We start from the raw sequence: 16050 nt of genomic DNA on the forward strand, positions 1-16050 counted from the left end.
GTTCAAAGGCTATAGCCTAAAGAAACTCCAGGCATAATGATAGTTAACTTATATTGGCTACCACCGAATTAATGAAATAATGAGAAGATTTAGTGTTTTATGTAATTGTAGAAAAAGTTATATATAAAAATATGTAATTTTTTCTTATGTGATTTTTCATTTATATATTTAATAGGCTCTCTTTAGAACGGTAGCTATGATGGTTCCTGATTATGCCATGATTGCAGAGATAGTTCTTTATTCTTGTGGTTTTGTTACTGCTCGACCTCTATCAGTAAAAATTGTAGCTACATACCGTCTATGTTCAGAGCAGTTGTCTTCTCAGCACCATTATGATTATGGAATGAGAGCTGTGAAGTCAGTACTCACTGCTGCTGGTAACCTGAAGGTAAATGATTTCTCAAATTTTCTTTGTAACCCAGTGACTTTGTCAGTAGTGTGGCTCCTTCATAACAGAAGGTTTGCATTTCTATGTAAAGGAAAATAGATACTGAGCATTTCATCTCGTGATATGTATGAAAACAAAAAGGGTATGTTTCCACAAGCTGAGGAAAGTCAAGAAGAGAGGAAGTTATTGGACCATTCACACAACCACTTGTCTCAGAATGGCAGGCCTATGGTGCTGATTATCTTTCAAAAATTCTAGATAAATTCAAATTCAGAGAGTTGTATTTGGCTTGTTGGCCACTGCTTTCCTCTGCTTTTCTTAACAAGCTCAGATTTGTTTGCCATAGCATGTGAGCTCCTTCCAATTACTCTCTGCCAAATGTGACTTCAATCTCTCTAGTCTTTAAGAAAAACTGTTTAGAATGCAGTGTGTTGTCTTGACATGCATTATTAATGAATGAAAAGACTTTGCTAATAAATTTTCTTTTCATTTATTCAATTATTTTTATTTAGGTAGACTAATATAAATTATATTTCTTTTTGTTTTTAACTATAATCCTCCTATTGCTAACCTGGCTCCCCAAAACAAATAAATGAAACAAAACAAAACAGTAAACAAGCTGTGTATCATGGCAAAAACATGTGCATAAGTTTCTTGGAAACATATCTCTATGCAAGGTTTTAGTTTTTCCTCTTGGAAGGCTGAAGTTTTACCTCAAAGCAGGGAAAATTGTCCTATTTACGAAGAAAAAGGAATATACCTTATAAAGCAAGAAATCAATTTTTTAGAAAAAAAAAAAATCTAATATTAAATTTATAACAATACCCATAACTGGGCATAAACTAAAGTGAAATTGTCCTGACTATAGAAAGCCCCTGTAAATACCTTGATATCAAAGCATAAACATACGTCCAGAACATGTGCGACTGTAAGTGGACCTGAACCTGACAACGTAATTACATATATACACAACAAAAACAGTTCTGTAAAACTTACAAATTTAACATCTGTTTTCTAAACACATAAAAATAACTAACGCTATTTTATATCTTTTTTAGCTGAAATATCCATCAGAGGATGAAGAAATTTTGCTACTTAGATCCATTACAGATGTCAACCTGCCTAAATTCTTGTCTCATGATTTACCACTTTTTGAGGTAGAAAACGTAAAGATTAGCTGCAAATATTTTCAGTCTATAGTACTTATTTTGTGTAATTTTATAATTAAATAAAATTGGATCATTGCGATAATAAAACATCCACAAGGGCCCAAAAGCAATATAGAAGCTCTTTGCTATAGGAATTTTATGAAAAAAATTAGAAATCTGAAGTACAGAAATGGTAACTGGCTTGCCAAAAGTTATACAGAAAAAGTAGTGAATTAGAAACTGAACATGTGTCTCTGGACACTGTTAGTCTAATCTAGTTTTTCGTAGATGTGGCACTTTTTCCTGAAATCGAGTCATGAGCATATTTTCACAGATTTGTAAATCATGAAGATAAGCTTAGAGAATTTGTCTGTGAAAACTGAAGCATCTTCACTAGTTGTTTCTTTGAATTTCAGTCTTTGAAAATAAGAATAGCAATGTTAATAATATAGTATACATATATTTATCAGTAATACTATACATTTTTCACTTTCATATGTTTTTTCAATATGTTTTTATAACATTGATCCTGCTTTGTTGTGAAGGAGACCATTTTATCCAGCAGTAAAACTTACAGCAATACTAACTGGTTTCTTTTAATATGGTATTCCTTCATTTCACCATAGTTATGTCATCCACATTGTAAGAAGGAAAGCATTAATAGATTTATTTATTTATTTATTTATTTTTACTGTCATTATCTCAGTTAGAGATAATGCATAGAAAGACCATAAACTAGCACAAGTGCATAAATCTTTAATTCTTAACAGGCTGTGAAAAGGAGATAAACGACTGAGTAATAGAAGTTTTATACCAAATGTGTTTCAGACAAAAAACAGCTGGTCACCTTGATTACCACTTCATGGTTATTTCTGCTTGGAAAATATAATTATTTTAATTGGAAAAGCCCTGTTTTTGTCACTGTTGATTGGAAAATGTGCCTTTGGTAGCACGGAATGCTAGGCATGTGTTTTGATATACTTTAATAATAGATATACTTTGAGGTCAGGATGTTTTATGGTCATTAACATTTTAACACTGGAAGATAACAGTGCTAAATGAAAATCAAAGCACGTGTTAGAAGGAAACTAAAATACCCAATGACATGAAAAATGCCAAAATAATGTGATTCTAAGTTCACCAGTAATTATTGTTGTCATGTCTAAATAATATGTTTTATTTCAAAAGTTCTTTAAGTAATCTTTACTTTAAGAGTTGATACTTCAGGTCTATCTTAATAAAATGATATCACAGAGATTCTTTTACATAATTTGTTCTATCTTCAACTTTTTTTTTAATCTTTATTGTTTTGTTGTAAACAAAAATGCAGAAACTTCAGTTTTTAATTTCTGTTAATTAGTTTTCAGTTATTGAGAGAAAAAGGTAAAAGCTTGTTCGACTTTCTAAGTAAAACAAGTATAAACTAGTTTGATAAAAGTTCATATTGATCAGGAAAGAGCATGCTTAGGTAATTCTCTTCTGTGTACACAGGTAAACATGAAAACTGTACATGAAATAAATATCGGTAATAAATTATGAAATCAGAGTTTTAGCTCAGACAAGGGTGATACGAAATTCATGATTATTTCAATCAAAATAGGTATTTGTCTGCCTAGTGTTAAAGGACAAAGAGTTGATTGCATAAGTTTCAAACCAAATGACTGTGAAAATAAGTGTACTTTCCAATTAATTGTTTGGATAGGGTATTACCTCTGATTTGTTTCCTGGTGTGAAGCTACCAAAACCAGACTACAATGACCTATTGGAAGCCATCAAAACAAACTGTGCTGCTATGAATTTGCAAATGACCGATATATTTGCTATGAAGATCTTGCAGATATATGAGATGATGATTGTGCGTCATGGCTTTATGATAGTTGGAGAACCTTTTGGTGGAAAAACTTGTGCATACAGAGTTCTGGCAGGAGCACTGGGGGACATATGTGAGAAGGTATCTTAACATATTTTATAAATATTTCTGGTGAAAACTATTTTCAAACAAATTTTAAATATTTCAGTATTGATACTTAATATGGAATTTACTCTAGGAAACTCTAGAGCAATATAAGCAAAAACTGAAAACAGATTGAGAAGCTATTCTTTCAAATTTATATTAGACAAGATGAACCAATTTTAGAGATACATATTTCACACGATTCTACGTACAGAATTTTCTGAACTCTTCCATCACATTGGACAAGGAATGAATTAGCTGCTTTAAATTTTAGGATAAACTTTTCCTTGTGACAGCTTTGCACCAGCTTTCTAACTTATTCATGAGAGATATTAAACTCTATTTTAAAAGAGATTATTCTGTTTAGAACTACACCAAACTAATTGATCAATTTACACAAAGTTTTGAAGTTTTTCTGATGAAAATATAATAAAACCATGTAAATGCGGAAACTAAATAATCCCAATTTATACCAGAATGCTTATCCTGAGATTGAAACAGAGAGAAGAGGTAACAAGTGTCTGATCCTCCTTTTGATAAAATGAATCCCTTTTCTTCCTTCCCTTTGCTACAGGCATTCTGATTGTTTAAACTGGTCATACAGTCAGGGTGTGTTTGAGCCTTAGGCTACATAGTTACCTATTTTCTTGATTTTTTTTCCTACTCTCATGTCTATGAAAAACTTCATAGTCACTACTAGCACTATCATTATAAGGAAAAGAAATTTTCTAGAAAGTACATCGGTGGAGTCTAGCAGAACTATTTGTTTTTCATCAAATGATTTAGTTATTTTATTTGCTTGCATTGCATTTCAATAATCTCAGTTTTTCATTGCATTTTGCATATCCTAGAAAATGCCACGTTATACTATCAGAAAATAGCACAAAGTGAATTTAGTGAAAATCCTTCTTTTTCTGCCATGCCCAGCAGTCTTGCCATCAGTGAAGGATATTCACAAACATGTAAAAAACAGGCCTCTGTATCCATTATATCTTGTATTTACAAATACTGTGTATTGGGCTTGGTATTTGGCCATGCAGCCAGCACCAGGGTCATAGATAGTAAGAGTGAATCAAGAAAACTCTGAAGTGCAAGCCTTGCAAAAGTGATGACAATCTTTAAAAGTGTAGCTTTATTTGGAAGAAAGATTTCTACTTCAGTTTATTATTCTCATTATGTTTCAAATGACCAATTGCTTTTGTAAAGAATAACAGAAGTGGGATCAAGTGTCACAGTTAATTCCAGCACCACTTTGTGAGAAATTGAAATTCCTGGTTTCTCACAGAAAGTTAGGAATCTGAACATCTCTGACATGTTGCTTGTTGCTTGACCAGATTGCTCTGGTATTTCCTTGTGTTGTATTCTCATGGAAGCTTGTAAAGGTTTGTATCAAATGATACATCTAAAAGTGGTCCCAGCCCAAAGGAGAGAGCAGTCTAGATATTGAAAGTTCATTAGGTAGAGATCTTAACCTTTCCTGCAGATTGTTAAAACTACTGAAGAAGACAACAAAAGATGTGTCTAAGCAGATGAATAAAAGAGGAGCACTGAAATAGCCAGTCACTGGCTGCTGAACATTCATACTCTTTCCTGTTATGTCTTCCTTCTTTGCAGGATATAAATCTACAGCTCAGCAACAAATACACTGCTTTTGAGACTGGTTGTAACCAGTATACATACCCATTTTTCCCTCTTCTTGGAAGTAAGTTTTTACTTTCAAGAGGTCTAGGCAAAAATAATTTCCAATAATCAAATCATGGAAATGTAATAACCTAGTTAACTTTCTGAACATTAGAGGGGAGATTAAGTCAATGGAATTTTGTTGATCTGGTGAACGTATTCTATTATTCAGAAATAATTTAATTAGGACTTTTTTTTTCTTTAATTGCATTGGTCAAATCTATTTTTTTTATTAGGATTTTCTGAGAACTCCAGATACCTTCAGACTTAAATAGTAACAGCCACAAAACAAAAGTCATCTTCAGGACACTGAATTTCTTCATGCTCGCTGGCTGGAAACATGTAGCCAAACACCTTAGCAAAATCCTTTAATTTCCTTAATTTCCTTAGGCAGGTGCATTGTGTTGTTTTTTTTTTGTGCAGATATCAGCAAGACTACGCTGGCTAGTCTTTCAGATTGGTATAACCATCAAAAAGAGTTCTATTCTTATGATCATTTATTTGCTTGTTTGCCTGCTATAGCTATAAATAGATTAAATTGTGAAGCTTTTGCTTTAGTTATGTAGGAAAAATTCTTTTCCTGTCTGTCAGTCCAATATAACAATAGTTAACTTTCTGCATTTTCTTTTAATTCAGTGAATTGTTATCCAGTAAATTGGTGTTCAAATGAGTGTTTGTAATTCATTCCTGTAGAACAGTGGTTTCACTCAAGTGATCTTTGATGCGTGCAATATTAAATATCATATTTAGTCACAAGGAGAGAAGAACAGAATCAATTGAAGTTAATTAAAAATAAAATTACATATCCTTGTATGTTTTAAGTAAAAAACAAAGCAAGAAAACAAGACAAAACAAACAAACAAAAAATCCTTTTAGGGATATCCCTATTATCCTAGGGATAGGACCTGCAAAGGTCCTATTCACTAACACTTGAAAAAATAAATAAATCCCTTTTTAAAAATAAATCAATTTTTTATAAATAAATCCATTTAATTTTTTTATCAAGTTGCTGTTCAGTACTAAAACTATACTTCCAACTACATATGATGAAGTTGGGATAATTGTCTTTAAACATTTGTAAACCGTCTTTCAAATGTAATATTTATGATGCCTTTCCCTCTCTAACCTGCTGGAAGTTTTATGAAGATTTAATATCTGTAAAATTCAAAATATAATGTATGGCATAATAAATGGCGTGTTCTGTATTAACAGATTTTATTAATTTTGTGGTTGTTTTTGTGTCCTTAGGGGCTGATGGAAGAAAACAAAGTTCAGATCACTGTTTTAAATCCCAAATCCATAACAATGGGTCAGCTATATGGACAATTTGATCCAGTTTCACATGAATGGTCAGATGGCATCCTAGCAGTGAGCTTCAGAGCATTTGCTTCTTCCACAGTAAGTACTAACAGCATTAGAGCTTTATGGGAAATGACCTTTCAATGCATACATTTACTCTTAGCAGTGTTTGCAGAACTGCACAACTGCTTTGTGTTTTGCTGTAAGAAACATATGACTATTCACTTATATTTTAAAATACCAAACATGAAATTTAGGTTTCTATCAACATATCTCTTAAGTTAGTCCTATTGACTTTCATGGTGAGCATGGAGTTGTATGCACTGATAAATTGTATTTGTTTTGTCATAAGTCAAAGTATTTGAATATGTTGCAGTTTAACTGAAGCAAAGTACTGCTTTGCAAGTGTAACTGTAAGAATCTAGTAAAAATATTAACCTTCTGTAGTTAACTACAGTATATGATTCAAAGAAATAAAATTAAATTGTGAATGTAGATTGTAATTTCAGAATCTTCTTGTCAATACAAATCTGTACTCAGAATATTTTACTTTTTGTGTGTGTGGAAAACAATTTTAGTTCTGAAATAGTTCTTTTACAGTATACATAATTGAATAAAATACAAATATCTGATTTCCTTTTCCCTTTACCCTTTCTTTCCATTCTCTCTTTTCAAAACAGACCCCAGATAGGAAATGGCTGATTTTTGATGGACCAGTGGATGCCGTATGGATTGAGAATATGAATACTGTGCTTGATGATAATAAAAAGTTGTGCCTTATGAGTGGAGAGATCATCCAAATGTCACAGCAGATGAGCCTTATTTTTGAACCAATGGATTTAGAAGTTGCTTCTCCTGCTACTGTAAGTTACCTCTCTTTGAATTACTGATTACAATTACCTTTCATTATCAAGGTATACAGTGAAGATTTTCTTTTCTAATTTTTCAAAAGTATGCTTAACTGAGAAGAATAATTTTAAGTTTGTATTTATTACATACATGTTTCAAGTAAAGGACATAGTGGGTTGGTTTTCTTCTTTTTCATAAGATTTTCATAATCTCACAATATGTTCTGAGAAATTTTGTATTCCTCTGAAGAGCCTGTAACTGTTTGGAGTCTGGCCTTTGTAAGTGTCTGACAAGAAAAATAAAATAATTCATGGAGAAATCTTTAATCCCATTGACAAACTCCAATAAAACCAGCAGTTACAACATTCATGGTACCTGTCTATCTCTACTACACCTAGTTTTTCCTTTTTATGAAATGCAAACATTTCCTCCTGAATGTGTCAGTTCAGATAATATTATAAACAGAACAGAATACCTGCATAGTCATAGAGGAAAGGAATTTTGGAATTTTTACTTGAAACTACTATAAAACTTGTTTTAATTAAAATTAATTAAAATTAAATGTTGGACTAGTCAGTTTATTATCTTTTATGACCTCAGTGCTGGGAACTCATTCTATTTAAGAGGAAAATCTCTTTGACATTAGGTCTTCTGTTGGCTCAAGGATAAAGATAAGTTGGATCTTGATCATCTGTCTCAGGGCTTGCAGAACCACACTGTACACTTCATACCAACTCCTAATAATCCCAGGAATTGTATATTTAAACACTGAATGATATTTTAATTTCTTTTAGATAAGAAAAAAACTTTGGAGACTGCATAAGATAACATGCACCCATTTCTTTATTTTTAGGTTTCAAGGTGTGGTATGGTCTACATGGAACCCCATATGTTAGGCTGGAGACCATTAATGATGTCATGGCTAAATACAGTGCCTTCAGGAATCAGCTCTACTCATAAAGAATTTATAGTAGGCCTGTTTGACAGAATGGCTCCACTCTGTCTTGAGTTCATTAGGAAACACACAAAGGTAGAGCTTTTCTGAGAATCTATCAGTTTATGAATTATGTTCAATTCCAAGTGCCAAAGGAATAATTAATTTTAATGGGGCCATGTTAATTTATAAATTTTTATATGTGTATATATATATATATTTAAACTGCTGTTAAGATGCAGGTTTGTGAGCAAGATGTTTGTTTGTATGATTAACTTGGTTTTGAATGTATCTTAGGCATACATGCCTACAGATTTTTTTGTTATCTTCACAGTGAGTAAAAAAAATTTAAAAATACTACTACTACTAAAAAAACATCCAGTGGTCTCTTTTCAGTGAGTAAAATGCACGTGCAGTCAAGAGTATTTCTTCTTTCTTTTCAGGAACTGTCTCCTACTTCAGATACAAACTTAATTCGATCACTGATGAATCTGATGGACTGCATGATGGATGAATTTACTGATGAAACCCAATTTAAAGCTATGAATGATCATGACATTTTTTCTTGGCTTGAGGTAGGCAGTATGATAAACAGACAAAACAGAGAACTGCAAATCAGGCTTTAGTGGAATTGACTTCAAAAGCAATAATAATTATATTCAATCATTATAATACATATTTTGTAATGTCCACTGAGGAAAATATTATTACGTATAAAACACCTACTTTATAATAGATGCATAGCTGAGTCTTCCATCTTTGGTGTCTTCATAAAAATTTAATGAATTTTATAAAATCACCCAAAGAAAATTGCATGATTCTCCAGTTTTTGGTATCTGTTTATTAATAGGATAGTAAGAATAGGATAATCCTTGCTGTCTAAGGATTGCAGTTCAATAAAAATCCCTGCTAATAAATGTATGAATCAGTGTATGGGGTAGGCCTTTGAGTAAGAGAAAGATAAGCTCAATTGTTTTGGAATAAAGGCCAGTCTATGCTTGAATTCTCTCAAAATAAAGGCTCTGCACCGAGCAGGTCAGGCATTCTGTTGCACATCAAAGGTGATCAGATTCATTATTATTAGAGTCAACATAAACAGTGTTCTGCTTTACCAGAAGCATGGTCTCATGCTTTATAAATAAAAACAAGTTGGTATGGTATGATTCTATAGTGATTTGAGACAAAGATTTATTTGATTCAATGCAGAAGAACTTTGTAATATACAGGTACAAAATTTATGTTTCTTATTTTTATTCCAACTCTAGGGTATTTTTTTATTTTCACTGATATGGTCTGTAGGAGCTACCTGTAAGGAGGATGATCGACTGAAATTTGACAAAGTTGTGCGAGAAATGCTTAATGGACCAATTAGTGAGCAGACAAGAGAACAATATAAATTGTTGAGTAGTATTGATCAACATGCTTCAAAGGCTTTCACTGTTCAATTTCCAACAGAAGGAACAATTTATGATTATCGGTTTGTCAAAAAGGTAAGTATTATAAAATGAGATGTTGCCCCTCATTTTCAAGTACTCTTTTATGAATACTACAAGTTGTGTATTGTAATTTTTATTTTATTTTATTTTATTTTTTTCCTGCTGCCTGCTTCTTTTGTCACTGAATTAGGCAGGATATCCTTCCTTACAAGCCAGTGTAAGGTCCGGTGTTCTGGCTCAGACATATAGCGCCAAAGCTTGTTTTTGCAGCTACCAGAAAAATTGCCTGTTGTAGCAGAAGAATTTGGCAGAAAATCTGCTTCTGTGCTTCTTCTCCTCTGCCTCTTTCCCTTGGGCTTAAGATAGGAATCTATGATTCAACTATTCCAGTGGAGAAAATGCACATACACTATCTAGTATGCTCCAAAAACTCCAAAACAAAATAAATGTACCCTTCTTGATTTTCTCATTCCTGTAAATTCCCATTGCTGTACAATGAGAATTAGTTTTGTCTAGATTTCTGCTTGTGCATGATTCCTGCGTATTGGTAAGGAAAGTGGCTGAGATTTCAATCAGCTGTGAAGGTTTCATGTCTTCTGCTAATAATCCCTAACGACATGTCCTTCCTTAGTTAAGGAGAGAAAATAAAGAGAGTGATCTCTAGGAATTTCATGACTGTTATCCCAAGATTTTGGGGGATAGGAAGGAGCATACAGGTGGTTTTTTTTTTTGTTGTTTTTTTTTTTGTTTTTTTTAGAACTGATTACAATGATATTATTCATATAAGGAGTTATATGAATTTTCTGCTGGAGAGTTTTGACATCTTTTAAAGACTCTTCTAGTAGTGTGATCCAAAGGAGAAAACTTTGCTGTGGAGCTTTGGCATTAAAATTGATTTCTCCTCAAATTCCGTAATTTGGAGATATTTATAATGAGTAAAGATTCTGTGGAAAAGATGACTATGCTTTTTCACATATTTATTTTATTTACATATTTATGTATCGTATTATATGTAATATGTGTATAGGTATAAAAGGAGAGATAAAATCTTTGACTTTCAGTAATACAGTAATTGCATGATTGAGGTACGGGTACTATGTTTCTGTTTAAATAGTCTGAATTGACAACCCTACATTGCATCAAGTTAAATAAATATATTTAAGTTGATAGTGTTGAAACAAACCTATGAAATTATTTTTAATCCGTTCTAATATTGTCTGATAAATCCATCCGCTAATTCATAGAACTTTGATTTTTCTGTTTGCATTGATTCTATGCTGCTTTTTCATACTTATAAATATTTGACTTTCATAAAAATTAAAATAGGGAGCAGGAATTTGGGAACCCTGGGGGGAAACACTCAAATCAGCTCCTCCTATACCTCAAGATGTGATGTTTAATGAAATAATTGTACCAACTCTGGATACAGTTCGATATATGACATTGATGGAATTGTTGACAGTGCATCAAAAACCTTCTATATTTGTGGGGCCAACAGGAACTGGAAAAAGTACCTATATTACTGTAAGTACTTTTAACACTGACTTTAGAAATTATTGAATGGGGTTAGATGAGGAGTAATTTGATGGCATTGTTTATAAAAGGAAAATAAGACACGATTTTTTGGATATTATTAAATGAAATTATGAGAAAGGAAAACAGCAAAAGCTATGTAGCAAAAGGTGGAATATTTTTTCTTTTATCTTTTTTTTTGTTCTTCACACACTTAGACTAAATTCTTAAGCAGCACCTAAATATCCGCTGGAAGAAGCTGCTAATACTACACAAACAAAATTCTTCAATATGATTCCTGTATTGATTTACTTTGCATTGTTATTTTATGCCACATATACTTGGGATGGTCCACACAGACACTGATGTACAAAATACTACTAAGGCATCCAGTTAGGATTGCTCAAAACAACAAAATGAAATGCTTAGGTACTAAACTTGGAAGCAGCAGAAATGTGTGCTGATATTGTTGAAAAGTTTAGGGGTTAATAACTTTTTAATTCAGATTCTACTACGGTTATTCCGTGCATTGAAAACAGACAAGAACAAGAATCTTGTCACTGAAACAAATATGAAGGCAAAAAAATAAAAGCAATTATTTATAGAATTATTTATAGAAACCAAGAATTATTTACAGAAACAGACTACAGTGAGAGGGGGAATTGGCTAGTCAGGATATTCCCAGGCAGTTTTCTTAGATAATTAGTTGGCCGTATGTGGTCATTACAATGAAAAACAGCTGCACATTTCAAGAGAAAGAAAATTTTAATCAAAACAATTGTGTGTCCTGTTTTATAATATGCCAAATATTCTTTACCCATGTTGTCCTGGTCCTTGAGAGAAAATGAAAAAGGAACATAAATAATAGTTAAAATCTATTTTGACTGTAGCTGTTGTTTCCGCTATTTCTGAAAATCTTTTTGGCAGAATGCTAATACTTGTTCTAGTTTCAGGATTTTTAAGGTTGGTAATCTGACTGTAAAAGGGAGAAAAAAGTTTTTTTTTTTTTTTTGTTTTTTTTTCCCCAAAATATGGTTAATTGTTTCATTGCTGTTAATTTTCTGAGAGGTAGCAATGTCATCAACTGTTTAATATTTAAAGAAGTAATGTTATACCAGTGGCGTGTGAAGTCAAACATCTTACCTTATATGCAATATTGTATTGCTTATTTTTTGTATATGACACACAATACATTTAAAAGTCTATTATGGTATTAAAACAGAGAATTCAAAAGCCATTGTATTCTACCTTACACAATAATTTGATATTTCTTATGAGAAATATTCTTATTTGATATTTCATTACGAGAAACACTTGAATTACATGATTGTACACTCTCCCTTCCCCCTTAGGATCCCAGTCTTACTACTATGAGTATTACTGTATGTACATCAAAACAAACAACATTGTTTTCTGTAGAACCTCTACTCCACTTGCAGAGCTTCAAAGTTTGCAGTGCATTCAGAGGAAACAGCTGCTTTAGGTGATTGATTCTGTCCCCAGTGACAGAAGTCCTCTTTAACAGCAAATAAGTCACCTAAGTCAAACTTTTCACAGGCAATTATTGTGTTTTTCATCCACTGGATGGCTTATTTGAATCCATGGATTCTGATTGATGGAAGTACTTTTCTTAAAAAAAAATCAAGTTTTTGTTCTCTGAAGTAAGCTATCTAAATTGATAATATTCTGCCCAGTACCTTTCATATCTCTGTACTGGTGTGTGTCATAGAAAAGTTTGCAATAAAACTTTTAATATTGTCTTTCAGTATGATTTGAATTCTGTGTAATAAATAAGGTAAACACTGAACTGAGAACAAACCATTGACAATTACTTTTTAAGTGATTAGTTTGTGTTTTTATACTGAAAGAGGCAACATGTATTGGTTCTTTGTATGCATAATGGTAATTAAAATGTATGATAGTAAATAATAAAACATTTAAGATATATAATGACTTAATACAGCCAAATGCAGTATATTTCTCAGAGTTCACAAACTTATAATCAAAGGGAATTATCTTCTAAAAAGCATTGTAACTAGGTATCAGAATAAGAAATCACGATTAAAGTTTTTTAGTTTCTCCATTTCTACCAATATTATTTCTTCTGTCTTAAGGAATATGCCATTGTAGAATTAAAAGCAGACTTTACTTGCATTTTGAAATGATTGGGTCATTGTTATTTTGTGATAGACTAGTTCCTTTTTTTTTTTTTTTTATTTCTTCTGTCACTAAGCGATGATTTGTTCCTTTTTGTAACGTGGTTATTAAAACAGTACGGGTAACATAGAAAATGTTTCTAAGGGATGACATCAAAAAGTTTAGATAACTTTTAATTCTTCATACGTATCAGAGGGATACTGCAGGTTAAATCCTGATGCCATAAGTCTTTCAGAGAAGCTACTAATGCCTGATAAGTAAGGGAAGTGTAGCAACATAATGCTCCTGTTGGTGGGGGTCACTTACAGAGATTTCCAGTTCAGCATTTTTTGTTGGGTTTTCCATATAGATCCATGGGAAAGCTTTATTTATTTGTTTATTTATTTATTTTTCTTTGAGGCAAAAAGTGTATAATTTGGTGGAGATACAGAAAATCTATTATTTTATGTTTAGCTAATAAGATTCTCTAAGTAAATCATAAAAGAGAAAGAAGAAGTAAGCCATTTCTCTGAGCTGCACAAAAATGGTTTTATTTGTTCTTTTGCCCTCCACTGTGTTTTTTTTTGTAGAGAGTTTTGCTTCTGATGATTCATGCAATCAGCATGAAGACATTTATCTGCAAGCAGATAAAATAAATTTGGTTTCCTGGTCTTGAATCTGTTACCTTTCCTTCCTTTTGTGTCATTAAATTTACTGTGGTAAATGAAGTTGCTGACTAAGGAGTCTGTAACCTACTTTTAAGTTACTTTTCTGAACTATTTTTTAAAAAGGACTGGAACAAGATCTGTTCATAGAAGACTTCCTGAAATACATAAGACAGAAATATAATAAAGCATAAATAAATCCTTTCTTTCTAATGAGGAATATGGCTAGGTTCTACTGGCCCACTTCATTTCTGGGTTGGTAGTTAAGAAAGTAATATTTTGTGGGAGTTTAGAACTGATAAAAAGAGTAGTAGAAATGTGGCTATTGAGTCACGTTGCTGTGCAGTTTTTGTGCATTGTCATTATTACGTACTTGTGCAAAAGTTCATATTTTTCCTTTGAGGTTAAAGATCAAATGCTCTTTCTGCTGGAAAGATGTGGTCTGAAAACTCCAACAGCTGTTGACATAGATTAGGCTATTCATTAGAGACATTAATTTATATGCAGAAATTGCTGGAAGGTTCTAGCGCTGTAGTTTTTCTCACATGTGGGTGGGAAATGAATCCCATTCAGTCTTACTTGAAATGGTGACTTTTGATTTAATTTCCCTCAGAGTTTAAATTGAAGCTAACAAAAAAGGGTCTTTGGAAAGTAGCTAGCATTATAAAACAATATCACTCTTGACAGTAAAGCTTATCTTTAGATATTCTTCCTATGTCCTCTGCAGGAAATATTACTGGAAACTCTTCAAAACTAGGCATAAGTATTAGGACCCGTGGATACTTTTGTCAATTTGGGTGTGGATTAAATACAAATTGACTCTAAGTAGTATTATGAAATGCTGTGTTTGGGCAAGATACTAACGCGCTGAATTTATATTATATACTAGGTATATTATTTTTAGAAGATCTGAAAGTATCTATTTTGTGAGGTAGAAATTTCTTTGATGAATTAAGTTCATGATATTTTTTTTTGAATTGTTAAAGAATATTGGTTTATCTGATGAAATAAGAGTTACCTTAGAGATAAATTACTGCTTTATAAATTTAAATGAGATAAAAACTATAGAAAAATGCCTGATTACTGTTTGCTAAATTGCTTTAAACTTTATCTATGTATATATTTTAACTTTCTTCACAATTCTTCCAGAATTTTCTTTTAAATAATTTGAATAAAGAAGTCTACAAGCCACTGCTTATTAACTTTTCAGCACAAACTACAGCAGCTCAGACTCAGAATATTATAATGTCTAAGCTGGATAAAAGGAGAAGAGGAATTTTTGGACCCCCTCTTGGGAAAAGAATGGTAACCTATATATTTCTGTATGTAAATAAGTGTTTAAATGCAAAGAAATATGTGAATGCATTATTTTCTCAACTGATTACAACTGATATCAAGAAAACTTGATCAATTTCAAATAAACCGTTGGAATTCCAATTCTTATTTATTCTTTTAATTTCTTATGTTTCCCATCTTCCTTACTCCTTCTACCAGTAGTGTGCATATTGTTTTAATCAACAGAAAAAATGTTATGATATGAATAATGGTAAACTGTATTATCATACTTCCCCTTCCATATTTTGTGATATTTTCTTTTACATAAGAGTTCTACATAGGTAAGGTGTTGCTAAAAATGTAGCTCTTGACAGTGTTGTGGTTTCTGAGTTTTATATAAATCTAAAAGTGGGGCCATGGTGGGTTTGACACTTGGATTTTGCATGTTATGGGGATGCTACAGAAGCTTGTTCAGCCCTCTCATTATTAGCCCTTGTTGTTCATCTACACAGGAGTCAGGGAAGGGTGATGTGGAATAAATCAAGAGGGCTTATGTAGCTCTGGGGGGTAAAACAAACAAACAAACAAAAAAAACAATGTAGAAACCCAGATGGGTGTTTCATGGTTCTCCGTTCTGCTTGATCCTTGGGATAAAGGGTCAGTAACTCTCCTGAAAACCATCTCAGTATACTGCTCAGATAATAATGCTAACAAGGCTCATGATTTAACCTGTTTACCTTTTCACCAAATTTCTGCTCTGTATCAATTAAAGGA

At 32.2% G+C, this 16050-nt stretch overlaps 1 protein-coding gene across 1 annotated transcript in view; it reads left to right on the forward strand.

Moving 5' to 3' along the window:
• The window catches only part of DNAH7 (dynein axonemal heavy chain 7), a 111185-nt gene that overhangs the window by 46664 nt on the left and 48471 nt on the right, over window positions 1-16050 (forward strand). The window contains exons 27-36 of the mRNA XM_032189956.1: window positions 176-388; window positions 1447-1545; window positions 3239-3487; window positions 6419-6568; window positions 7150-7332; window positions 8172-8348; window positions 8696-8827; window positions 9518-9742; window positions 11015-11212; window positions 15151-15306. Coding sequence (XP_032045847.1) covers window positions 176-388; window positions 1447-1545; window positions 3239-3487; window positions 6419-6568; window positions 7150-7332; window positions 8172-8348; window positions 8696-8827; window positions 9518-9742; window positions 11015-11212; window positions 15151-15306 — 1782 coding nt within the window. The remainder of the gene's footprint in view (window positions 1-175; window positions 389-1446; window positions 1546-3238; window positions 3488-6418; window positions 6569-7149; window positions 7333-8171; window positions 8349-8695; window positions 8828-9517; window positions 9743-11014; window positions 11213-15150; window positions 15307-16050) is intronic.

This window comes from Aythya fuligula, chromosome 6 (genome assembly GCF_009819795.1).
Source record: "Aythya fuligula isolate bAytFul2 chromosome 6, bAytFul2.pri, whole genome shotgun sequence".
NCBI lineage: Eukaryota > Metazoa > Chordata > Aves > Anseriformes > Anatidae > Aythya > Aythya fuligula.